Source organism: Anas platyrhynchos, chromosome 1 (genome assembly GCF_047663525.1).
Source record: "Anas platyrhynchos isolate ZD024472 breed Pekin duck chromosome 1, IASCAAS_PekinDuck_T2T, whole genome shotgun sequence".
Taxonomy (NCBI): Eukaryota; Metazoa; Chordata; class Aves; order Anseriformes; family Anatidae; genus Anas; species Anas platyrhynchos.
This window is the reverse complement of record NC_092587.1, coordinates 97135541-97162209: the sequence shown is the minus strand read 5'-3', so window position 1 is coordinate 97162209 and position 26669 is coordinate 97135541. Positions and strand designations below refer to the sequence as shown.

At 49.5% G+C, this 26669-nt stretch overlaps 1 protein-coding gene across 3 annotated transcripts in view; it reads right to left on the bottom strand.

Moving 5' to 3' along the window:
* IGSF3 (immunoglobulin superfamily member 3) overlaps positions 1 to 26669 on the bottom strand; it is an 81107-nt gene that overhangs the window by 53252 nt on the left and 1186 nt on the right. For 2 of the 3 annotated variants that reach the window (XM_027449361.3, XM_027449360.3), the window contains exons 1-2: positions 3922 to 4021; positions 3266 to 3643 (exon numbers count right to left, since the gene is read on the bottom strand). In XM_027449361.3, coding sequence (XP_027305162.2) covers positions 3266 to 3643; positions 3922 to 4006 — 463 coding nt within the window. In that variant the 5' untranslated portion in view covers positions 4007 to 4021. Of the gene's footprint in view, positions 1 to 3265; positions 3644 to 3921; positions 4022 to 26669 lie in introns of those variants that run through there. The other variant, XM_027449359.3, reaches the window with a different exon arrangement.

The following is a 26669-nucleotide window of genomic DNA, read 5'->3' as shown; positions in this document are numbered from 1 at the left end:
CCACCTAAGTTACTGCACAGAAACCTCTTCTGCCCACATTTCAGGAGGTATTAAGACAAGGATATGGTCATGGCAGTCTGGAAAATACTTCTGTCCTGCCAGTGATGATGCTGTGTTACTGGGATGCTGCTTTCCTTCACCTGCAAATTCCTCATCAGCCTCAACTTCTGCAAAGAGTGAAGGAGCAGCCCATGTACTTCTCACAGCTAGCACAAGCAGCAGGCCAGGACCACCACGTAATTGCCAGTCAGGTCCTTACACTCTTCCATTTAATAGATGCAGTTTTGAAAAAACTCTCTTCAATATGTCAAAGTGTCTTCCAAAATCAACTGCAAAGCCAGAATCTCCATCAGTTACAAAGGAGCCCCACGGGTGAACTTTCTGCAAGCAGCCAGGTCTGCAGCCACTACAAGAAGAATTCACTTCACTCAGCACTAGCTGCCTGCCCCAAGGTAAACACCTCGGCTCTCTCTTTAGTCAACCCAAAGAAAGATGCTCCTAACCTACATAAAGATTTGCTCTCCAGATTTTTCTCTCTGTCCTCTGTCGGCAGATATTGCCTCAACATCTTGCTTAGGCAACGTGTTTAGGTTAGATGAGTGGGACAACATTCGTCTGATCTAAAAACCTCTTCTCCTCACCCGAAGTCAAAAAGCACGAACTAGCTTCAGCAATTTCCTATCAGCCTTGGGGAACTGAAGTCTATCAGCTCTACTCACAAGGCAAACAATGGAGCTGCAGACTTTGTACGTGGGCTAATCCTTTCTCATAAATCAATCACAAGGCCTTGGTTCCACAACATCCTGCAGAGCTGCACCTGTTTTTTTGCTGCCTCCCTCAGCACCTGCAATTCATGTGAGATGTCTTAAATTCCTCCTTCCAGCACATCTCACAGCCTGGGCATAAACCCCTCCTTCCCAGTGACTCCCCTCAAGAGGAGATGATAAGAGGGGTAGGAAGACAGAGGCAGAAACGTATTTTTGAAGCAATGGAAATGAAGACTGGCAAAAAGCATTAAGCATTGGTATATGCTCCCCTATGACAGAAGGCCCTTGAACCACATTAATGTCCTCATTCCTACCTTAGCTGAGATTAGTGCCTGTGCTGCATGCCTCAATTCAGATCAGTGGAGGTGACAGTCCCACAGCGTGCCTGGGGAGCATTTCTCACTCCAGACCATCAGGGACACCAGGCTCTCAGAGCAGCACCAGATTCTGAACAAGAATGAACCTCATAAGAACATACCAAAAATGGGAGAGGGACAACTAGCCATGCTTGCTGTTCTTAAGGTGGGTAGAAATATATTTTCAAACCCAACCACCTACCAAGTCTATTTTTTAGCAACTGCAGAGCCCTTTATGCTGCTCAGATGGGAAGAGCAGAGATACATCCCAGCCACTTGCTGCAAGCCGAGACGTCCTGGTGCTGAGAGCAGCCCCGCATGTAAATCTGCACTGGTGCCCCATACAGCCCCCACAGACCTCCCCCACCACAGGCTTGTATTGCCTGTGTGAAAAAGAGGAAAACTCCTCCTTCAGATCTTCCCTCAAACCACGGGGCACCGCAACTCAAAGCTCCCAGAGCAGCAAGCCTAAAATCAACACTGCTCCAAAGCCATCCATTTCACACATAAACGGAGAGAATAAAGATGCTAACAAACCTGTCTCCCTCCAGGCTTTTCTGCTGCCAAAAAAGAGACACTCAATCTAATGAGTCAATTAAAAATTCATAACTGGATGAAAGAAAAAAAAAAGTTTGGTTCTGTTTCTGAGAAAATGAGAACAATAACTCTCATTTAGCACTCGTGTAGTTCTTATTGAATACTGTCTGCAGCAGTGAAGCTGTCCCGAAAACCCACGACCTGTAGCAGAGAGCCAAACCACCAGAAACAGCTAGAGAGTGTGCTGCCTGGCCCCACAGAGATGCCCTGACTGGTGGGCAGGCATCTGGTACTGGGATAGACAGGGTGCCTGCTCACCTGGATGCCAAAAAGCCGAGCAGGCTAAGGGACAGCCCTGTTTGGGGCAGACCAACTGCTCCCAGAGCACTCTGCCATCTCTCATGGGCTATCACTGACTCAGATTTATTTGAATGGGGAACCACAAACGCAGACACCCAAAGCAAGTCACCTAACTGCAGTAAGAGTATTTAGGCGTCGGCCTCCTGACTTAGGAAGCTGCTCGCTGACAGTAAGTGGGAAGGCAGGCACCGAAATAACCCCAGCCCTTGGGGCTTCTCCACTTTGGGACACCAGGTGGGAGAGTGATTTTGCTGACATCTCTGAAAGGAAGCAGCCAAGGCAATGGCACAACCCGAAGAAGGGCTACTGGGATTTGAACCCACACCTCAGCTCCTTTCACAAAGATTTTCCTGCGTCAACACTATTGTCTTCATCGGCAACACCCAGATCAGACTGGATAATGCCAACCTGGTTTCTAAATGGGATGCCTGCGGACACCTGGAGACTTGTGAACGTCTCCTAAAGAAAGCAAGCCTGCTGTCTGTGTGTTTGAATTTATCATCTCCTACAGTGCAACTCCTCTAGGAGTCCTTCAGCCAAGAAGTTTGATGGAAGCTATTTGACCGCTGTTAGCTGAAATAGAGACTTCAAATCCAATTCCATCTTGAGACACAAAAAGCAAGCTGCAGCTTGAAAAGGTCAAAGAAGCTAGTCAGAGAGGTGCTATGGAATTACTTCGAATCTTATAGAACCTGTTTTCGATTTTTCTAACACACAGAAAAAAAAAAAAAAAAGCCACCCAACTCCCCCACATTCATCTACAGACAGCTCTATCTGATTGGTGTGCTGGCTTCAGGACTCGTTCAGCAGCGCCCCATCAAAGAGCTCCAACACCACGGTCTCTGCTGCTCCCTTTACACACCGCTCATTCCTGCTCCTCTCTTCCCTGCCCTGCTATTTTGCCACCTTTGGCACAAAGCTCTCTCCTGTGCCATCTGGAGCAGCCTTTTTCTCTCTGCATCAATCAGCCCTCGCCCCTCCTGCTTCCAGCCATGGCTTTATGCCTTCCTCGCCGCCTGGTTTCTCTGCTTTGTAGATGCCTTGTTAGAGAAGTCCTGAATTCTCCCGTGTCTCTGTACAATGACTTCCTGTAATTTACACCGCCGTGCTGCCTGCTTTCTGCTCCCATTCTCCCTCACCGACGCGTTTTACAACAGCTTGCATGGTCTACATCACCCACAGGCTCTGCTGCACCCCGGCTGGGTAACACACCCCACTGCCCTCGTTGCCACCAGGAGAGCTTACCCACGAGGTTCATCTTGGCGCTGTAGCTCCCGAAGTACCTCTCGTCGGTGTTGGGCGTGTGGCACTCGTACTCGCCGGCGTCCCGGTCCTGCAGCTCCTTGATGTGCAGCAGGACGGCGTCCCCCTGCACCCGCTCCACGTAGATCTCCCGGCTGTGCACCCGCTGCGTGTAGATGGCGTAGGGGAAGGAGGGGTCGGCCGTGCTGACGATCTGCACCTCGCGCTCGGGGGCCGAGGGCAGGTAGATGGACCACTGGAAGTTCTGCTCGGCTGGGCCCTGGTAGCCGCTCACCTTGCACCACAGCGTGACGTGGGACCCCTCCGTGCGGTACAGGGGCCCCTCCTGCACCGCCACGTGCCGCTGGGCCGAGGCCAGGCCTGCAGGAGGAGAGGAGAGAAGAGGAGAGAGACCAGCGTTACTCCTCAGCAGGCAGCCCACACGCCTGCCCCCAAATACGTAAGGGCCAGGCACCAGAAGGCCACCACAGTGCCGGTGTTTGGCCAGCAAGGCACCAAATTGGCACGGTGGGCCCACAGGACAGGGCTTTGCGGAGGGGACCATGCCCTGAGCAGGGCCACACACCCCAGCAGCCACCCCCATGAGCCACTCTGCCCCTCCACCATACAGCTCCCGATTTGTTTTACCCCGCTCTCACCCTCCTTGGGTTTCAGGCCACGTGAAGCAAGGCCACGACCACCCCTCCTCCCTCGGCAAGACCTCAAGCTGGTACAAAATCCCATTGTTTTCCCCCGAAACCCAGCGTGCCTGCCTTCTCCCAGCCTCTCAGTCACGCTTGTGAAGGCGTAGCGGGGAATACCGCGTTTCCAGCGCTGCCTTTCCAAGTCTATTCGAAAGGAGTATATTTAGTACACAACAAAAACAATTAAAGCTAATGGAGGGAGTGGGCACATCACACTCTCAGGCTCACCGCCCCTGGCTGCTGGAAATCGAGCCCCAGCACCGCGCGCTGCGCGCACGCAAACTCTTGCAGCTCTGAACAAAGACGGGGCGGCTGCAATCTGCTGTATTTTTACACAGATTATGGATGGCTGGCCCTTGGGCTCATGGCACATTACCAGCACAGCCCTCCAGGGGCAGGATAAATTACAGCAATCTATCTTGTTTGTTGCTACATCAAAGGCTGGAGGTCTGGAGACCACGGTGGGTGTTCATCGGTTATTGAGTTACCAGCAGCATGTGCACATGGCGAGGCCAATCACCCTGGCTTCTGTGACTGCTTGCTTGCCATCACAAAACAGCAATAAGCCGATTTAAAGCAGGTCCTGCATAATCACGTTTGCAAATTTCATCCTCCATGTGTTTGTGCGCGCACACATCGGGTTTGTTTTTTTTTTTTTTTTTCCCCCTCTCTAATTTTCGACAACAATGCTCAAGTCCAGAGAAGAATTTTATCCTTCAAAAGCCAGCAACTTGCAAGTAAAGGCATCGGGAGGATTACTGGCTCCATCCCGCCCTCTGGACATCGGTGTCCAGACAAAGTTTTTCTCGACAGACACCTTGGATGGGAGCCAGGAGAGATGGGTCTTACCAGCTTAAAGCAAATGGTGAAAAAGGGTTCAGCACGTCCATCAGGCCGTGCGGCTGAACAGATGGAGTGCAATTCAAACTATTAACTCGGGCTCAGCTTGCTGCTGGTCCGAATTATGTTTCTTTTTACTCTTCATGAAATAACGTGATTTAAGAGACGGACGGGGAAAGCTAGCACATCTGAAACAAACAGGGAGATGAACAACAGAGGCAAATGCTCCCACACTGTTTGCTCTTCATACAATCTCTTTATCCTGGGGATAGATACTGCTAGAGACAACTAAGATCTACGGAGCAGACAGCCTCTTCTCTACGCATAAAGGCCAAAGGACAAAGCAAACACTACAGCCTTTGAAGTGAAGAACTGTTTTTAAAGCAGGAAGGACGAGATCTTTACTGCACACACAAAGACAGCTCACAATGCAATTTCTGTATGCACGTGTAGCCTTGCTGCAAGCAGGGTATCTGCACACTGCAACGACAATTAAAATTGCACCACCATGCAAACATGCAGCGGCAGGAGCTGAAAGTTGCCAAAACAACACTCATTTGGGTATATCTTAGCTGCTGAGTGCATGACCTTGTATTGTGGGCTTTTAATGCACTACTGTTGTTTTTATGTAGAAATGCTTCCATCCCGCTGAAAAACAGCGCTTTATCAGGAACATGTACCAGCCCTTCCAAAGCTCACTAGCAAGATCACGACCTCGGGGATCCACAGCACGGATCTCCACACCCCGATGCATGCAGGTAGGATCCCAACAGCCTCAAAGCCAGCACAAAGGTGGGCCTCCTCCTTCCTTTGCCAGGGGCTTTCGGGAACCTGACAGTCACCCTACAAGCCGTCATGCTGCTCCAGGTTTGGATGAGACCTGCTTTCTGCATTCCTCCTCTTCCATTCCCCTCTCACACCTGCACACAATACCTCACCTCCCTGCCCCAGCCCCACTTGGTGGATCCGAGGAAAGGGAGAGATGTAAGAGGCGGTAAAGCATCCTGCTTCCCATCCTGGCTCTAAAAACCTGCAAAACTGAAGGACAGGAGAAGCTGGGGTGGGAAAAACCCTGCCTGGAAGGAGAGCTCCAGCCTGGAAGGCAGACAAAAGAGCTGGCATTTTGCTACAACTTGCTGCAAGTTTCTGTTCAGCCTCTCAGATTGAGAGGCACAGGCTCAGCACTGGGTTGAGCTGGGTGCATGTCCAGAGGGTCAAGATGTGGCACATCTACGGTGCTTTTCCCTGGCTGAGCCGCAAGTCCCTGCTCCAGCACCGAGGGGCATGAGAGCTTTTCAAAGCTTAGAAAAAGCACACACTACAGAAAGAAAAAGCACTTCTCAAGTAAATAAATAATGCAGATGAGAAAGGGAAGGAGCAAAACAGCCAGCCTGAGACAGACGTGCAGCACAAGAAGGTCTCTCCCCAAAGGGTTAACTTCTTGCATGGTAAGGCACGTTTGGCAGTTCTCGAGCTCTGGGAATTGCTCTATCCAGGCACATACAATATCAAATTGCATTTCTTAGCGTGCAAGCGTTTTGATTAGCAAAAATAATATGCCTGAGATCCCATTTTAAACTCTTATCTTGTCCTCTTGAAGCGAGAGAAGAGCTCACTGAAGGAAGAGTTTTATGCTCCACACCTCCCCTAGGAAGCCTAGGAGACGGTTAAGTTTGGCATTTGGCTGGTACTTCACTGGCACAGCTGGCTTTTAATTGCAAATCCAATATAATTTACTGACAATGCAAGGGCTGATATGGAGGAGGTAGCGAGCCAAGAGCTACTTTAAAATTAATAAGAAATGATGGGTTTTTGCATCTGCTTTTTTTCCAAAAGGCAGCAAATCCCGCACGCTCCAGAGGAAGCGCTCCCTCATCCTCATCCCCTCCAGATGAGGGCTGTTGTTGTGGGCCTTTTGAGCTAAGCACAAGTGAAACAAGAGCTGGGCAGCTCTTCACAGCTCTGCTGGCATTCCCGAGCCCCGATTTGGAGGAGGGAGGTGTGTGGGGTGAGGAAGAGGCAGCAGGCAGTGACATGTGGCTGTGGGGCACCAGGCGATGCTACAAGCAGACCGGCTGGCACCGAGGCACCAGAAGATGCCTGCTCCCAGCACAGCCCGCTCAGAGGGCTCCAGGGGCCACAGCTTCACCTTGAGCATTTTGGAAAGGCAGGTGGAAAGGGAAAGCTTCAGCAGCAGGGCAGGGGAGAAGCACAGTGCCCGAGTCACCTGCATTCGTGTGCCGACTCACAGCCGAGGCTTCAACGCCTCTCTTCAACCCGCGCTGAAAGAAAGGCGCGCACAGCATCCCTGTCAGCGAGGCATTTCACCCAGAAGCGCTCTAACTCAACACTTATTTTCTCTTCTTAAAACCAACACCCTCCTGGTAATGCCTACTGACTACAGCAGGAGCTAACTTCTCCACGTGGAGACACGAAGAGCTCAGAGCTCAGGTTTTTCAGATAACTCATCACGTCGGGTGCTCACACTGAAATACCCTGAAGAAGCCCCATTTCAGGAAGCACCAAATGTTTATTCTTTAGGAAGACGGTGGGCATTCAGGTCCCTTTTGAGAGAACAGGCATGCATCTATCTGAGAACATCGATCCAGGAGTGACCACAATGGATTAGTGGGTACAATGCGAGAACAGACGGCTATGTGCACAGAAACTCTACCACAGCACGGACACACCAACATAAATAAAAATTAGGGACCGCATGACCAGGAACTTCTTGCGCAAACACTTTCCCTGCTGCTGAAAGCGTGGGCCACGCCTGCACCACACCACGCTGCATTGAGCTATCTTAGCAATAGTCACTGCCACCGTACCTTTAATCTAGGAGAGAAACTCATGCTCCTCGACAGAGTATTATCCTAGGTCCCTAATCATTCGAGAGGAATTAAAAGAAGTCTTTATGTTTTCCATATCTTCCAGAAGTAGAGGGCTGACAGCTCTGAACACCAAATGGATTCCGTAGCTTGAGGGGCTGTTTCTACTCCTGCAGCTTCACAGCAGTTTTCCTTCGCTCGGAGGCTCTCAGGCAGTATTTGTCAATAACTGAACTGCATGCTAATCTTAAACTCTCCTTAAGAACTACTTTGTGCTGCACACTACAGTTACTAGACAAAAAGCACTTCAAAAGAGATTCCTCTTTCTCCTCTCACTGTCCCTTGCACAAACACACGGAGCGCATTTGTGGTTTCTTTTGTCGCTGCTATCATTTGTTAAATTTATAGGTTTTACAGGAAGGGTTTCAGAAGAGAGCAGCAAGGATAATAAATAGTGGGAAACAGTTACTACATAAGAAATGATGGGGCAGGAAAGGACTCTAGCCTGGGAAAGAAAGATGCCTTTGAGAGGATCTGGTAAAAGTCCCTACAGCTGCAGATGCCATGGAGACAGTGGTCAAGAAGGGACCATTTACTAGGTCCTTCTGTTTAAAAACCAAGGCCTGCCAACCAAGGTTGGTCAGATCCAGTTTCATTCCAGACCATCCTTGCAACTCACAGCTGACCTGGGGACCTCCTCACCAAGGTCTGCTGTGCACATGGAAAGCCTGCACAGCTCCAAACAGGGATGGAGCAAGTACTTGGAAAAGTACTATATAGGTAGGTCACATCAGGTCCAGGAGGCTCCAAAAAATGAGCTGCAACCAGCCTACATAAATTTTTTTGAGACATACTGAGCTAGGTGGTCCTTTAGTCTGACCTGGCAGAGCTGCCCTCATGCCCCTTCACAACCTGTGTAATTGCAAGCTGTACCCATCAACACTACAGCCACACCTGGGCTGCAGACTGCAGTGGCTATGTGACAACAGTAGCAAGTAATGCACTCTTTCAGCTTTTTCTCTAGAAGCACAGCCAGCTGAACTGGCTCCCCCAAACACCCCTGAACCGCAGCAGGAACCTCTGCCCATGCAGAGGGCAGGGAAGGGGAGCGTGCACAAACCCTGTTTGGCTAGGACAAATGAGCATCTGCGCTAGACCACAGGAGCTGGCAGGAAGTCCCCAGCGATGAAGACAATTCAGGCACAAGTGCTAAAGAGCAGTTATGCTAAAATGTCTCCTTCCTAGCTTGAGAGAGGCTCTGGGCATGCACCCATGAGCAGATGCGAGTGCCAAGCACACCACTGCCTCCTGCGGGTTAGGGGCTTGCTTAGGGGCGAGCAGCTGACCCTCCCTGCAGGACATGGGGCTCAGCTCGAGGCTGATGCCAGCAGACGGCTCCTCCGTCTGTGCTCAGCACCACCAGCCCCAGCCCAGCACTGCAGGACACAGCGGGTGTACCCACACCCTGCTCTGATGCCAGAGGAGAGGAGATGCCACAACAAAGGCAGGGAAACACTCAGCTGTATTTTCAAACTGTTCAAGAACATGGCTTTATTAATGGTAGTTTTAATTTGTCACTTCCCCTCCACCTCCTGTAGAATTGCCTTGCACCACGAAGAAGGCAGGCAGCACCACGGGTGAGGCCAGCATCTCCTGGGCAGGACACGGAGGGGAACGGCGGGGTGGGCAGGAGCATCCTCAAGCTGCAGTGGTCTGTGTGTTGGCCGTTCTCACAAGCCAAACCCTGACCCAACCCCTGCAAAACCCAACCCCACAAAACCCTGTTTCGTTTCAAGAAGGCTCTTCCAAGCTCAGAGTTGTCCAGCCACTGATAACGCATCCCCCAGCAGCCGTCTTAATTCACATTGGCTGAAGGCTGTTGTGGTCTCTACAGGAGACCCCACTACTACAGGTGACGCCAAAACCAGGCAGTCTTCTAGCAACGTGCACCTGCTATTCTGTGAAGTCTCCTCTTAACGTGCACAAATAAAAATTAGGTTCAGGCTTAATTTTTGCATAAATGAGTCACAGCGGGGACAGTCTCTGCGCGCCGCAACCTGCTGCCAGATGGAAAAAACAATGCTATCAGAAGAAAACATGTGGTAAGCCCCTCTGCCCTCCCCCCAACACACCATTATTACTGCGAAGCCTCATTCTGGGAAAATTCAGTCTTGTGCTTGATGTATTTCTTGTCATGCCAAGACAGTTGACTGTACTGAAAGGCTGGCTGGAGCCACCTGCAGAACAGCCCTTTCCCTACCCTCCACCCTCTTGCTTTGATGTTTAAATTGTGCTACCAAGGGTGCCTGATCCCGTATCCTCCTCCTCCACTCCTGCCACCACCCCACCACGTGGACTGTCCTCCCTGAACCGAGCCGAGCAGCTATTCATTCCTCATTCAGATTCCTCCCACTGCTGAGCCAACTAAGGATGGCTAAGTGGAGAGGTCAGCCAGGAACAATTTATACAATAATTGGTATGGAAATATCACAATCAGCAGGGAAATATCAAAGCACAGGCAAACGAGACAGGAGCAGCCAACGAAGCTTTGTTCTTCCAACACAACTGCTTTCACTCATCTCCGCTTGCTGCTCTGTTTCACATCCACTCACTTCCACAGCAGATGTTTACTGTCTTTTAAGAAAAATGCTTTCAATAAATATGAAAGAGGTGACATTTCTTTTAATCACCATAGATTGCTCTGGCCTGTGACTAGCTTCCCAAGTTCTGACTGCAAAAGAGGTCTTGTACCTCTGGTATAATTATGCAGCCAGTCAGACATCCAACCCCCTTGCCAAGATCAGAGCCATTTTTCATCCTTTGGTTCTTCTCAGATCTGGTCCTTATATTGACAGATGACTTCCTTACTTTCCACAGCACAGCATTGGTATTCTACAGCTGCACAGTGTTAAATGTGATCTGCCCTTGTGATTTTTTTTTTTTAAAGCAAACCTCATATTATATGAATGTCACATTCCTCTAACTGTTTTTTCTCTCTGTCTATAATTAGGCACATTAAAATACGCTAGTTTTAAACATTGCCTTAGAATGGCTTATTCTTGAACCACAGATCATTTCTATTGCTACAACTTCTCAACTTCCACAAATGCTGGAAGAAAGGAGGAGTAATTCATAGTATCGGACATGGAAAAGACAGTTATCAAAATTGGACTTGATGGGTACAGACTCCAGAGCTGGTCATTGGGGCTAGGCATATTTCTAACTTCCCAGCAGCAAGGAAACTGAGGCACCAGAGAGCGCCTCTGAAACTGTGAAGCGTCTCACAACAGGGCTTCTTCTCACAGACATTTAACTTCTTCAGGAATACCACAGGTGGAGATGAGCTTGTCCTCGGGGATGCACGAGACAAGATCTCCTGCTCTTACAGTTCTGTCATTCTCAATCATCCCATCAAAAAGTAGATTTTTGGCTATTTGGCTGTGCTAAATTCTGAAACTATTGTTTAATCTACTACAACTTGAAAAGTCTGGATGTTTGGGTCCCTGAAGCCAGCCAAACAGGCCTGCATAAAGAGAAAAGGGAGACACCCCGTTTTAACAAAAGGACAGAGGGTGGCAGGACATCCACTCTGCACATCGGTCCCCAAGCCCCACAGCCTGTGGTCCTCAGCCTCCTTGCTTCACGCAGGCTTTGAGGAAGTTGGTGGATTGAGGTGTTCCTGATGTAAGATGTGGATGATAACATCACATGCTGAGGTATGAAGGAAAGACTGAGCTGATTTGTCCTGCTGGCTAGGATTTGTAATGGTAAGCAACTGTTGGGGGCTCAAATATCCTTGTGCAACATACCCACTACTTATTATGGTTTGACTGTTTTCCCGCAAAGCTGCTGAGAAGACTCCCTTGTAATCTGAAATCCTTGTGTTCCCCAAAGGAATTTTGTTTCCTTCCAGTTTTGACTAACCCCAGAGGATGGCAGAGTGCTCAAGCAGCTCTACAGGCTCGTTTTGCAGGATGGACTCTACCCTAAGCACAGAACCTACTTAATCAAGCATTTCTCTTCTGCCAAGGTCAGAACAGGACTTTCCCAGCTCTTGGATCAGCATGTTCTCCATATACCATTCCATCACTACCCTTATCATTATGGGAAAAATACACAAGCAGAAGCTCCCTGGCAGATTATATTTATATTGGGAATATGCAGGCAGGAAGTGTTGATTTGCCCACGCATTACTTAAAACTTGCACAGCGCCTTGTTTCTTATCCTTAGGAGCTTCTTCTTTCCAACAGCACGCTGAATACACACCATGCTGACTTCTATCACTACCACTTCTTCCAGGCCTGGTTAAGCACTACTGTACTGACACAGCAGCATTTACAGAGGCCTGGCTGCAACGTCCAAGGTATTGCCTACTTTTGTATTTTCCAATGAAAAGCAGTGATGGTTTCATTACTGCCTTCCCAGCCTAGGCTTTGAAGCCACAACCACAGGTACTCGCTGTAAGATTTAGTGTAGACCCACACAAAAAGTGCAATCTCCCAAGACTGTTACATGTGGTTTTCCTTCTGTTCCTTTAGCTCTTAAAATACACATCAGGACACACCATTTACTCTGGCATCTCTTGTAGTGGTCCCAGACCTCTAATAGATTCAGCATTGTCGTGCCAGTATCAAAGCTATGCAGTATCAACACACGTCTCAGGCTGCTGAACTCTTAGATGGTCTGCGTTGCCAACCTATCCGGAGGGGAGGGAAAAATGACATTGTTAGAACGACAAAGCTAGGCAGGAAATTTCTGACATCGTTCATTATGCCCTGCAGCCTCTGAATTTCTTTTTATTATCCTTCTTTAGTCTTCAGGTCCTACATGTTCAACAGCCGGGGTCAGTCCTGGGATTGTCAAACACTATTCCCTGTGTGATCACTCACTCTCAGACAATAAGAAACCTCATTTTGTTTCACAGTCAATAATGTTTTAGTATCACTTCTTTTTTCATTTTCCTACACGCTCTGCAATCCTTCCCAATATTAAACAACAGAATGCCCCTATTATTGCTGTAATTCACCTCATAACATCCCAAATGTTTAAAATACTCTCTCAGGAGAGAAAGTGTGGAGTCCCAAATCTCACCTTCACAATATCCTTGCCAAAAGGAAATGCTATGTACTACCCAGCCTTTCATTAATAGAATTCCCTCTCTTTCATGAAGAAGTCTTCCAAAATACTTCTGATCCACGAAGAGCTTGGTTCCTTATCTTCCTTTGAACTTCCTTTTCCTGAAGAAAAAGAAAGCTCCTTGCTCTTTTCATATGAAGCAAGTGGAGGGAGGGAGCACACGTAAGTGCAGCGCTCTCCTTTTACCTCCAAGAGGTAAAAGAGGTTTCCAAGAGAAACTCCAGTGGTTCTCACCCATCTTTCTATACTCATTGAATTTCCTTCCTCTTACTTTGCTGACCTCCTACATGCCATCCTTACCACTCTGCCTCTCTAGGACCTTCACTTGCATGCTTCTTCTGGGTTAGGGCTGGAGCCTCTTCATACTAAACCAACCATCAATCAATCGCTCATCCCCAAATCACTTGTTGTCTAAGAATACAGATGTAATCCCTCTGATACAGAAAGTCTGGAAGCGCTAATGGCAAGCTGCACGGCTGCACACCCCTCCATCCCTCCCACAGCCTTGCAAAGCACACTTTCTTCTCCTGCACTTCAGCTGTGTCCTTCTGCATGGGCTCTGCACCTGGTCCCCACCTCCTTTTGAGCACATAGTGCTGCAGAAGCAGCAGAGCAAAAAGTTATAAAGTGTAATAACCAGAAATGAATGCAGCCAAGAGCAATCTCTCCTGCTTCCTCCTGGCACACTGAAGAAGCATTTGTGCCCCTCAGCCATGGCCATTATCATGAGAGAACATCCAATTTGCAAGGCAAAGCTGCCACCGTGTACCTCTTCTTCAGCAGAAACAGCTTTCAGGTAAACAGTAAATTAAGTTATCCCTGGAGTCAAGTGTACTGCCTAAAAGCATCCATTTCTTTAAAACGGTTTTCCCACCCCACCATAAAGGATCACAAGAATGCAAAACGTGGCTGCACAACAGCAGTTCCCATTTTCCCCCAGATCCTCCCAGTGCACTGTCGGCAAGATGCTGCCTCTCAAAATCTCCATGATTCGGTGAGAGACCATCCCTGAAAGACAGATACAGATCCGGGGAGATTCTTCAGCTACCTACTGCCTCTGATTGCTAATTAAGATGTCAGAACTCTTCAGCTCCTTACACTGTAATTTATTAGTTTGACATGCTACAGAGACTTTCAGCAGTTGTCACCAAATTACCGAGGCTCCCATTTCAAAAGGGAGGACAGGTGCTTTCTGGTATTTGGGAAATCAGAAAAAGAAAAAAAAAGGAGGAGATGTAGAAGTATTTACGTTACTATTGTTTCCCGTCTGGGAGAAAGGCACACTCCTTCCCCCGACAACCATTCATAACACGATGCTATCAGCAAGGAACAAGGAGGAGAGGCAGACGGGATTCTCCTCCCTGTGAGGAACCACCCCGGGCACCAGCACATGCTGGGGGCCACCCAGCTGGAAGCAGCTCTACAGAAGAGGCCCCAGGGATCCTGGCAGACACTGAGGTAAACATGAGCCAGCAGCGTGCCCTTGCTGCTAAGGAGGCTCCAATGGCATCCTGGCTGCATTAGGAACAGCGCTGCCAGCAGGTGAAGGGAAGTGAAGCTTCCCCTCCCCTCAGCACTGGTGAGGCCACACCTGAGGTGCTGGGTCCAGTTCTGCTCCCCCAGTACAAGAGAGACAGGGACGGACTGGAGCGAGTCACAGGGCCACAGAGATGGTGAAGGGTGGAGGCCACGGCACGTTTCTGGCAGGCCTCGTGGCGAAGCACCAGGTGAAGCAGCACTGCAGCTGCTCGCCGCGGGCTGCTCCCAAACACACGGGAGAAAATAGAAGGGCTCCGAGCCACCACTTCCAGCAAACAGCCCCGAGAGCGAGGGACTTAATGAAGCCGAGCTTCCTCTGCCATCGGGAGGGAGGCTGTCTCCAAGGCTAATGATTCGACTGGAAGCTTCAGCTGAAGCTTTTCCTGTGGCTGGCAGGGTAATTTGGAGACACAGTGAGAGTCCTTGAAGAAAAAGGTCTCTGCAGTCCCCGCCACCCCCTCGCACTCAGCTACCTCCTCTTCACAAAACTTGTAGGAACTCGCTTATCTGCGAGCTCTCTGCTCCCGTCAGATTTGCGTGAAATTGGCCAAAGGGCTCCCAGGTTACCCGGGAAGGGGAGGCAGATGGAGGCAGCACAATCAGATAAGCCACATTTCTCTGAGAAACCAGCCTGAGGAAACCAAACCAGAGACAGAGGCTGGGAATCAGAAACCACGTGGAGGGGAGAGCCAAGGCTTCGGCACTGGAAAAAGACAAGGTGGAATGAGGCGAGGAAGGGCTCTTAAAGGGAAGACAAGCATCTCCCCCTTGGCAGGGCAGAGGAGGAGGAACTAATTTAAGTTCATGGGAATGAGCAGAAAGCACCAAAAGCTGAACAAATTTCAGAGGCAGACAGATAGGAAGTGCTGCAGCTTGAGCAGAAAGACTCGGGTGGGCACGTGCACACATTTAAGTGCTTGAGGCAGAGGCCAAGATTTTGACTTAAATGGAAGTGTGAACTTGTAACATCAGCAGAGACAGGCAGTCCAATTTTATTAATGGGCAACATTACCCTGAGACAGGGACTACAGGAAGAGGTGGAAAGTGCCACAGAAAGAGCCCCTTAATGTCTTTAAAAAAAAAAAAAAAAAAAAAGTCCTGAAACTGGGTAGAGGATACTCATGGGGACCTAAGAGGCTCTGCAAGAGAGGCAATGGAAGGCAAAGACAACAGGACATGGAAAAAGAAACTCCAGAAAGAACAAGAGCAGCTGCTGAGTCAAGGAAGGCAGTGCTGGAGCACCACTGAGATGTACAGCAGTGGTTAGCATCAAGAAAACCCTTGGAAAGTAAGTTGTGGAGACAGAACACACTGGCAGAGGTCGGGACTGGGAAGTACAGCTCCAGCCAGAGCACCCCTTGGGGCTTGCAGAGACGGAACAGCTGCTGGAGGAAGAGGGGATAAAGCAGCTTTGCATTGAGACAGAGAAAGAAAGAGAGATAGAAGCTATGAGTAGTGAACAGCAAAGACAAGGGAAAACAAGCTGGGACCCTTACGGAAACCAAAAGGGTTAGAAAATCCACATTTGTGGTAGCGCTGGGGAAGAGGAGCACAGGGAGAATCACAAAGGACAAGGCAGATTTTTATATGTGTGCCAGCCCTCTCTACAGGTTGGTAAGGTTTGGGGAACAAGCCGGAGGTGGAAAAAAGGGGCTATCCAGAAGAAGCACCGCTAGTGTCACCCAGTATGGCAGAAGTAAAAGCATTTAAGAGGAAGGCTGTGACGGGGAGGTCGGCGCACTCAGGAGGCTCGTGCCAGCAGGGCGACAGCAGAGGCAGCAGATGGCGTGCACAGGAGAGAAGGCGGAAAGTGTCCTGAGGATGGGGGCACACACCATGTCTTGGTGCTGTGAACAGCTATGGGACAAATACCAATGAAAAAAAGGAGGGGAAAATGTCTAAGTCACAGGCACAGGAGAGGGAAAGCAGAAAGACCCCAAAGGGTGTTGGCTGAAAACCAAGACAAGCAGAAGCTGTGCTGGCAAACGGGGCACTGAGAAGCCAGGCACCCCACTGCTGCATGTGGGACCTGGGAGCAGGGAGGAAGGTCCCCAGAATAAGCAAGAGCCCCTGCTGCTGAGAGGGGCCCCAGCCTCCAGCACCACGCCAAGAGCCAGCACAGACACAATGAAGAAAGGGGCATGCCCTTGTGACCACGGGCACCACAGCCTGACTTGATGGATGGAGTCTGGAAAAAGCTGCAAGCCGGATTTTTTCAGGGTGACAGCATCAGCATCAGCTCAGCCACACCACAGCTTGGGCACAAGTCCAGACGTCCTCCTGCCACAACGCTTCTCGGCACCCATGTGGTGAGAGGAGAGGGGCCAGCGTGGCTGAGAGATGCTCCAAAAGCAGCACACCCCAACGCAGCAAGAGCAGGCTTGCCCCTTCCCACGTCTGCAGGTCCATCAGGAAGCACAGCCCCACTTTCTGAGCACAGACCACACGTCTCAGGGTGACTGAAGAGCGTGTGTCACTTCAAACACAAAATCTTTCCCGATGATCTGCGATAAGGGATGACGAGGGGAGAGGCAAACCCTCCCTCTGCTGCTACGCAGCACTGATCATCCTCCCGCCCAAACTCCCCGAAGAGCAGATGCACGCACAAGTTTTGATCTTCAGCAACGCATTTAGCAGAGCCTGGTCCCTTCTGATCAGGGAGTTAAGGAAAGGCTTACATAGCTACCAGGGAGAGAGGCTTTTTATTTATCTGATTTCAACATGCCCAAGTTATCTTACTCTAGAGGAATTCAATTAATGAGAATAAAACTCTTGTTTGATGCAAGTCAGGAAGTTTTTTTTTTTTTTTTCTCCCTCCTGTAAATAGCTACACCCCAGAGATTTTACTCTGATTATGGGCCCTAACAGCAAATCAGTGAAAGCAGCTGATGAGACACAGTGACTGCAGCAGAATGCCATACACGCCAGACCAGTCAGGGACTGAAGAGCCTGGTGGACACCAGCACAATGGTGGGGAGAAGGTGACACAGAGACCTCCACTACCATGGAAGTGGGGGTGGGATCTTGGTTTACAGTGTTTTTCTTTGTTTTAACACACTAACTTTTACCATACTGTTAAAATGCTCCTTCCTCCCCACCTGGAGGAAGATCAGAAGCCACCACAGCAGGCAGGAGGGAAGCTGGTGAGAGCTGTGCAGTGAAGCAAAGACAATGCCACCAGTTATACAGTGCTACTGAGCACACCCGAGCATGAAGGGAAGCACTGAAAAGGCAAAAAGGGCTGCAAGAAGTTCCAAAAATACATATTTAACAATGACTGCATAAAGCAATGATCACATGAATGGAGATTTCCACCTGCTCCAGGTCTGCTGACCCCCCTCTGCTGAAGAAGGAGCCACTCCCATGCTTCTGCCCAGGAAAACGGTGTAAACGAGACCCAAACCATCTCCAGCCACAAAAGGCTGGGCTGACAGGCTCCATCAGGCCAGCAGGATGACACGAACACATTAGCACAGCAATGGGTCGTGCCTGAGTCCAAATCAGCTGCTGGCACTGTGGATGGGGGAGAAAGAACCAACACTGACAGCATATAGGCATACAAAATTTTTACCCACATAATCCTCTCCTAAAGTTGGTTGGTTTAAGAGGAAGCATAAGAAGGAACATCACAAATCACTGAATCAATGGAAACCAAACGCATGGCACAAAGCTCCTCTTATCGGATGATTTTTCTTAAAATTCTGCCATAGGAGACAAACACAGTTCCAGACACCAGCAGCGCTTGTCCTAAGAGATTTACCCGATGTTTATTCAATGCGCATTTCACTAAAACACTCATTATTATATCCAGCCAGGAGACCAAACAAACATCCATAATTTCCTTTGACACCTCCTAGCTGCACTGCTCTGACAACAGCAACCAGAGGCATCCAGTGCTACTACATGCCGAAGAGAAAAAAAGAAACTTCAACTACCTCCCTAAACCTCTTCAACACAGCGAGAGAGGAATCACAGGCTGAACTAGCCAGAATTCATCCGTTGCTTAGGACAGCACCAATAACACCTCCCGGCTGTATACTTAGGATAACACACGTAGGTGTTTCTGCAGTCTTCTCATGCAGAAACCTCAGGAACTCTTCCTCCTCTTCCCTAAGGGAAATTCAAGACATTTGAGGTTTAACAGCTGCAACAAACAGTCTTCTCTTACAAGAGAAAATATTCAGGAACAAGATAACAAGAGACACAGTTACTGAAACAGGATGAAAACACAGAACAAGCCTCTGGGGTCTAAGCACTGCCCTAATGACTGCAGACTGCTACTCTGAAAATCTGAATTCAAGTATACAGCTCTCATCATTGCTTGCAGATCAAATAGGAATGGCAAGATGCAAACGTTGCTGCCTGCAGAAGCAGTAATCTAAGCCACCATTTGTGAGCAACCTGCTAGCAATGCCACAGCCCCTGCAAAAGACAGAAATAAAAATCTGCAATTGCCCTTGATCTTGCATTCATTCCCCAGTAGATTACTGTGCTTAACCCAAACATCCCTATTTTTCTGTTGGGGGAGCTGAGTGCACAGTCTTTATTATACTTAACATGGCATGGAAATATATACTCTATTCAAATCTGATTGCAGACAAAGGAGATGGGCTAAATAAGGGGAAATCTTGCCCGGAGAAGTTGTGGATGCCCCAACCCTGGAAATGTTTAAGGCCAGGTCAGATGGGGCTTTGAGCAACCTGGTCTAGTGGGAGGTGTCCCTGCCCATGGCAGTAGGGATGGAATTAGATGGTTTTTAAGGTCCCTTCCAACCCAAACCACTCTAAGGTGCTATAATTCTACAAATAATGCCAGCTATGCTCCTTTAAAATAGTTTTAAGAACATTTTTTCACTTATTTCACAGCCAAGAGGTACAGCAACTGTACAAAGCCAACTCAAAATTAGCAAATAATTTCGCCTGTACATGCAAAGAGAATGCAGATGCTAAATACATTATATAGACAGTGAAGTGTCATCAAAGCAAAGAAGGTAAAAATAGCGAAGTTATCTGTAAGATGACTAAGCAAATGGATTTTCAAAAATATACTTTCAAATACAACACCCTTTTCTTAGAGCTGCAGACATCCGTTTAGGTTTGTTAATTTCTCAATTCTTTCTTTTGATAATTTATTTTTGGCCTCTAGCTGTTTAACGCGCTAGCGTGCTTTCCCCAGAAGCCTCTCTGCATGCTACCCACACTCAAGACTCACATCCACGTACCGAGAACAATGTAGGAACTGGTGCTCATCACTCCTGCAACTATAGAGCACCTAACACAGCACTTCTATGGTCACATACATGCGTTTATTTTACACAAGAGTAACATCCATCCGTCAGAAAACTTGAGTTCTGCTTTCTCCCATCTTCACTTCTACCCCTTCCTCACCATCCTTGCAGATCCGGTGGGCCTTCATGGCTCTGCTGATGACTTCCAGGACTGACTCTTTTCATTAGATAAGCCTTACTTCCAGCATTTTTACAGTCAAGAAACAGTCTACCTCTTTTCCAGGCCACTGCCCGGAGCAGGAGCTCCTCTCTTCCAGCAACACAGATGCCTCCCTAAAGACAATTACCTTTCCCTCAGATTAAATCTCTTCAGGGATTTTGCTGGCCCCCACACAGCTGCAGTCACTGGTAGGCAGCACCTCCGAGGTAACAGGGTAGCTGCTGCGTGGCTGCATCTCCCAAGTTGATCCCATGTCATGGTAAAGCCCTGTACATGGCTCTCCTCCAGCCCCTTCTCATGGACGGGTGCTCTGAAGAGCCTGCTGGAAACCCAGCTCTCCTCCTCCAGCAGCCACACGCCAAACCCTGGGCTGCCCTTCCCAGCAAGTGGGTTTCCAAGGCTCCAAGCCATTACATCGAGATCATTAGGATGCTTTTAGTGACACATCCCAGTGGGCCTGCTAGCGCAGCTATTAGGTGTTTGAGGCACAATGATTCTTCTCTCACACTCACCCCCATCATCCCTATATCCTCCCTCAAAAACAACCCATCTGAACAACAGGAACAGCCTGGACCACCCTTTTTTTTTTTTTTTCCATCCTGATGAGAGCTAAGAGATGCAGAGCGGTACGGGCAGGCCTCTGAAAGGCCACACACCTCTCCAAGGCACAGCTCCCCCAGCCCTGCCGTAGCTCAGCGTGGCCTCAGATGGCACAGCCACACATTAACTTCCCCCAGGAGGAAAGCAGCCTCCCTCACCACACCTCTGCTTTCAGACAGGCACAGATCTGAATAATTTCTCCTAGAAGCCCTGTCCTTCTTGCGTGGGTACAGTGCAGCAAGGTCCCCTACCAAGCTCCCTGAGCACCCAAGCCAAAGCAAACCCATGGCCTCACAGCAGGGAGGAGCGAGGGCTTGTTGACTTAAAGCACTTGCCAGCTACACACTCTGGATTAGATTTAAATGCCAACTAGCACATGGCACAGGACTGATTAGACACAACAGCTCTACACATGCTGGTGACCCACAGATCAACTGTGGTACTGCAACAGCTGGTGCAGATGCAGGGTGCACCTGGGGTACACCAGCCCCCTCTGTGCAAGGCAAGCACAGAGATCAGGGTAAACATCCATTTTCCCCTGCCCCTAACACCAAAGGCAAAACCCATCAGGGAATAAGTCTCTTCCACGCTATGCTCTCAGTGTGCGCAAGGGAAAGGTGCCCTGCTTGGTTAACAGCAGCAAGCAAGGCCTTGGCCCTAACACCATGCTTTCTCCCCACAATCCCCAGGACACCTTTTCAGTCACCCTTTCTATCTCAAGGACCCAGACACGGAGGCAGAGCACCTTTCCTCTGGAGGCATCACAGATCAGAAGCAGCCCGGCAGCGTAAGGGTGAAACCCTCCAGGCACCATCTGCAGGCCACAAGCAGCCAGCAGAAAGCCGGGCGGTGGCACAGCACTGCGCCAGCCAGCGCCTCGCAGTGCTCGTGCCCTCATCGCAAAGAGCTTTATCACCCGGGCGGGTGGCTCAGCAGCGATCTCTGTCCCTCCTGTGCAGCGGGATCAGACAGCAGAGGAGGGAGGCCGGCGGGAGCTGAGGCAAAAGCTCGGGAGGCGGAGGGGGCAGAGGACCTGACGGGAGGAGAAGGGAGGGAGCAGCACGCGCTGAGCTGAGGAGATGAAATGATACGGTAAGAGGAGGCAGAGCACTCTGAAAGCACACCGGAGATAAACGCATTCAGATAATTGCTTAGAAGGGAATAAATATTAGTAAGTACTATAATTACCACGAACACTTTACAAAGCCGTATGAAGAAACATGACTAGGAGAAGGGCTGGCACACAGGCTTGTTGGGAGCTCCTATTTCAAGCTCGCAAGAAAGAACCAACAAGGCCTGACACCCGGGTTGGTAATTTCGGGCTGGCAGCCAGCCACAGCCCGTTGGCAAGATCGTAGGTACTGGGTAACTTGAGTTAATAAGTGCCAGACTCCAGCAGCACAGCTTTCTCGAGTAAAGAGCTCCTGGATGACTTCTGGCAACAGCCTTCTGCCTTCTCCCATCGCTCTTATTCATAGCCCAGCTCCACCTTCGCAGAAATTTGGAGCGGCCTGGGCAGGTTCCTACGTCACTGGTGACGATGCCGAATGGAGGCAACAGGATTTATCCAAGAAGTAAGGCCTCAGTTTACTCAAGCAGCCTAATCTCCATACCCACACTCTCATGAAATCAGAGCCTTTCTTTTCCTGAGAGGCAAACAGAAAACATTTTGCTTTTGGGGGATCTCAGCATCGCACTCTGCAGTCTCCATTTCTCTACAGGCCTCAGCCACCACCCATTTCGCTCAGCACCCTCCTCAGTGCCAAGCTCCTCATGAACACACACCAGACATTCAGCTCCACAGAGTCCACAGAACAACGCGTCTACCTCACCTCTGCTCCCGCTGCCTCTAACGAGCTTATCAGCCTCCATACAAAGGCCAAAACCCATAAAAGTGACAGTGTGTCGTAGGCAGAGAGATCAGGGACGTAGGTGGGGTTGAACCAACCAACAAGGGAACAAACAAACTCACTCCCCGGAAGGGCCAGATGCGGCACTCACTCCCCGCTACTCCCCTGTAATCACGAGGACTCCAGAAGGGAAGGAGTTTGCTGGGAAGCGAAGCTATCTGCGTATCTCCGCTTTTGAACTAGTCAAAAACAAAAACCAAACAAACCACAGAATACACCACTTGGCAGCGCCGCCACAGCCATGCATCAAAATCACCTCCAACCACGTCAGCCCTTGACAAGCTGTTTTGCAAGGGCCAGAAAAACAAAACCCAGCGCGCCAAACCGACCAAACAGGCGGCATGAGAGTAACGCTGATGTTGCTCATGGTTGCACAGCTGCCCTGCATGGCGCTCTGCAACACACACTCCAGATCTGGCTGGTTTCTGCTATCCTGACAGGGGCAGCTTCATGGCCAGAAGCTGCTCAGGAACCTCCTCAGCAGCAGCCTTAGTGCTTCCTGACCAGTAAAGCCCTGCTGCTGCCAGGACCAGGAGAGGTGAAGAGCTATGAAGTTTTTCAAGTCCCAAATGGAAGCAAAAGCTTGGCAGGAGAGAAGCTGGTTGAGGGTGGAGTTAAGTACTGCTCTGGGACAAGAGGGTGAAGACAGACCTCGCTATCTACACACGGTTCTCTTGCACTCAGGAGTCTTTCAGGCTTTGAAAGCTATGGGTGTGGTGGTTAAAGGCCCAGCACTTGGCAAGATCCTGCCTCCAGAGCCTGCCCTCACCTACCTAAGCAGCTGGGTTCATCACCTCACTTCCCCTCCCCGTGCTTTCCGGCTGCCCATCTTTTCCCCACTACCACACCTGAGAGCTGCCTCTTCCTTCCTTGCAGACCTGCCACCCAGCAAGAGCTGGACCTGCCAACACCAAGCAACAGCCAGAAAGCCACAGAAGCAGGGCTGCTTTTAAGCACTTGTGCAAGTACTGTGCAGCAGAAACTGAAGTCCTGAGCAGCAAAGCCTCTCCCTTTTCGAGAAAAGCTTCCCATCCTTTCACGGAGATGGCTTGGTTTTGTGCTCGTGTTCAATTACTCTCAGATTATTGAAATGCGACTTCAGCAGCAGCTAGAAAGGCAAGATTTCCTCTTGTCTCCTTGCCATTTTCTACTTAAACCTCCTAATGACAAAAAGCTTGCTAACATGCATCACTGGAAACATGCTCTCAATACACTAATGGGGACAGGGTGAGCAACAGGTTAGAGCTGGTAGTGACATAAATGCAGGGCAGCTGCCCTAGGCCCATAGCAGGCAGCTGCAGACTCAACTTCTTTGCCCTGCAATTTACTCAAACCCCACATTGTCTGGAGAGGCATTGACTTGAGCCTCTGCATAGCTGATGGGAAACAGATGCTGAATGTCACCAGACATTTAACCAGAGAACCATTCCTTAAGAGCATTTCATGGAATAGAAAATAGACGGCAATACAAAAATGGTGTCGAGACAAATTTAGCAGGTTATCATTAAGGAGTATTTAGTAACTCAAAAGCCAGAGGCAAATCATAACGCTGCAGTTTTCCAGACACTGGCTGGAGGGCCTGAACATCCTTGGTACGAGCAGACAAGTCGCATCACGAGCAGAAGAACCCTAGCAACAAGAAGAAAACTCAATTGCGCTTTAAAAGCTTTCCCCTTTCTTTCAGGCAGTTTTCCCAGCCTAGTAAGCTTCTGGGCAGGGTCTGAAGATCGCTATCTGTCACACAGTGAGGAGCATGCTTCCAGCTTACAGCACTCTCAGATTTATCTGAGTTACACCACCTAAAACACCTCTGGCTTCATACTAGTCTGTATAACCTTTGTGACAACAGCTGGAGTGTCACTGACTTTGCAGGAGTACAAAAGAAGACTGAGACAGAAGGAAGGAGGGAAGAAAAAAAAAAAAAATCACTTTCCTGGTCCTAAAAGTTTGCTAAGTCTCCCAACACTGAAGCACTCTCCTTCCCAAACTCCATGTGACCTCCCCCCCTGCAAAGTCTGTGTGTCTGTTTATTCCGCCTTTCACTTTACATAATGGGTCTGGTTCCAAGTACACATTCGATTTACAATAAAAACCGCTTTAATAAAGTAATCTAACTTGACGGAAGGTCAACTAGAAGACAACAATTCGCATAAACCAAAACCTCCTGTGTAAATAAACAGGATTTGCTGGAGCCTCAGGATGTCATGCAGCCTGGCCAAGACTGAAGGGATGGAGCCTCCCTCCGAGGAATCCCATTTGGGGACGGGAAGAATTACACTTGGGGACGTGCACAAGAGGAGCTTTCCAGCCCAGCACAGACAGCTGGGGCAGGCATAGCAAGGCAGCCTCCGCCGCACAGCCTCTGCCTGACATCCCGAGGCTCACCCCAAAAGAAACATGGTCCAGGTCCTGCAGCACGCACCTGGGTGACCTAGGGGCAGTGAACACAGGGTGACAGCAGCACAACGGGCTTGCAAAAGGAAGCTCACAGCGGAGCACTTCGGGCAGACACAGATGGAGCAAGCATGATCTTGGCCATCGATGCTAACAATGCATCTGGGAGCAGATGAGGCTCCCGCGACGCTCCTGGGCCGCTAGCTTCGGTAAACAAACAACCCCAAAGCCCGCGTGTGCAAACACCCACTCCATCGTTTCTCCGTCAGCAGCAGCGAAGCAGGAGAGAGCAATAGCAGAGCGCTTCGGCAGCGCTTGGCAGCTCCCCAGCCAGCACCCCTTCCCCACCAGGCGAGCTCTGCCGGCAGCCAGGCCTGTAAGATCATCCCCCATCTCCCTGGGAGTCACCCCTGCGTCATTATTTCACTCCAACATGCCATTTACAAGTGATCTGCAGTTTCAAGACCTTCCGCAGGCTGTACTCCCCTCCAGGAATCGCAAATAAATCACCAATTACTATGCATGAATAGAGAGAGGAAGAGGGTAATGAGTCTATGTACATATATACATATGCAATGTTTGAACACAAAGAGCTGTAAATTGCATTCACAGGTGGCATTCTGGATACTGCAGGAGACTCAAAGACAGAACTATTCATAAACCAGTCACCAACGTGAATGAATTCAGCATTCCCCAGAAGCCTATTGTGTTTCCTATATATTACACCATAAATATGAGTAGTATCAGACTTTGCATCCCCGGAAAAAAAGGAAAAAAAGAAGGTAAATCTTACAACTACACATAGGATTAGCACTGGCTGGCACAAGTATTAATGGTCTCCTCGCTGCATGAGGATTATTTACAGCACTTGCTCTATTTTCCCATTTTGTACTTGCTGTGATGAAGTGCCACTTGTTTAAAGAACCCTGTAACAAACACTGCAGCGAGAGGGGGAAAAAACAGCAGAGATCTACAAATGTTACACCCACGTGCCAGATGTGGGTTTTCAAACCCCGGGTTTCCAGTTACTCGGATCCCGTTAGCTAGTTAATGCTTGATACGTTGCATTAAATCATCCGCCGGCTCTTTGCATAACCGCGACTCCTCCTTCGGTAATTCTGATGAGTTTGCAAAACGGTAAGGAAAAATCGAGTTGTATTTCTTCTCCTGTACACTCAGCCCACAGTATCTTATCCTCACATTCTAGCATTAACAGTGCTTGTTTGGAAAGCTAGTGCTTTCCTACCCAGCCCAAGATTTATGCTACAAAGCGAGGCTTTTTACTCCCAGCCTCTCTCCCTGTAAGTCAACGATGTCTCAGCTTCACACACAGCAACCTAAAACCACTTCAGCACAACTCAAGGCTTTGAGTCGCGCATCTCTGGCCTTGTTAAAACCACTGGAAAGCACCCAGAGACGGCTCAGCACCACCATGGGGTGCCTTGCACAGGCCCCTGGGTCCCACTCGTGCACCTCCTTGGGAAGCCTTCGGCAAGGCAATGCCCTCTGCTGCTACACGGCCGCATCGGCCAGGCACGCTTCGGGGCGACGAGCTGCTTGCTCCATATTAGGAGCACTTAACCCAGGAGAAGGGTGTTACTGCTCCTCAGCCAGGGAGATCTGGTGTGCAAATGCAAGGCAGCAAGCGAACGCTGCTCATCTACACCCATCTTGTGGGCTACGTATGGCAGGCTGCCCGTAGCGGCGGGGCAGAGGCACCCTGGATAAACTTAGCTTTAAGATGGTTACTGTCAGGGAACCCAAAGGCGAAAGCTACTGGTTAGGGGAAGTTTGAACCCTCTCCAAAACCATTTCAAAGAGTTGCCTTTCTTTCTCTTTCCTAAAGAAGGACAGGCGGCGTGAGAAACCACATGCAAGCGTGCACAAACGCAGATCAGAGACACGGGAGCACGGCTGTGACTTAAGATGTAGTTTCCAAATCACAGAGCAGGTACGTGACGATTCCTAGGGCAGGAAGACCGCCAGCCTCACCACTGCTTCCCCAGCAT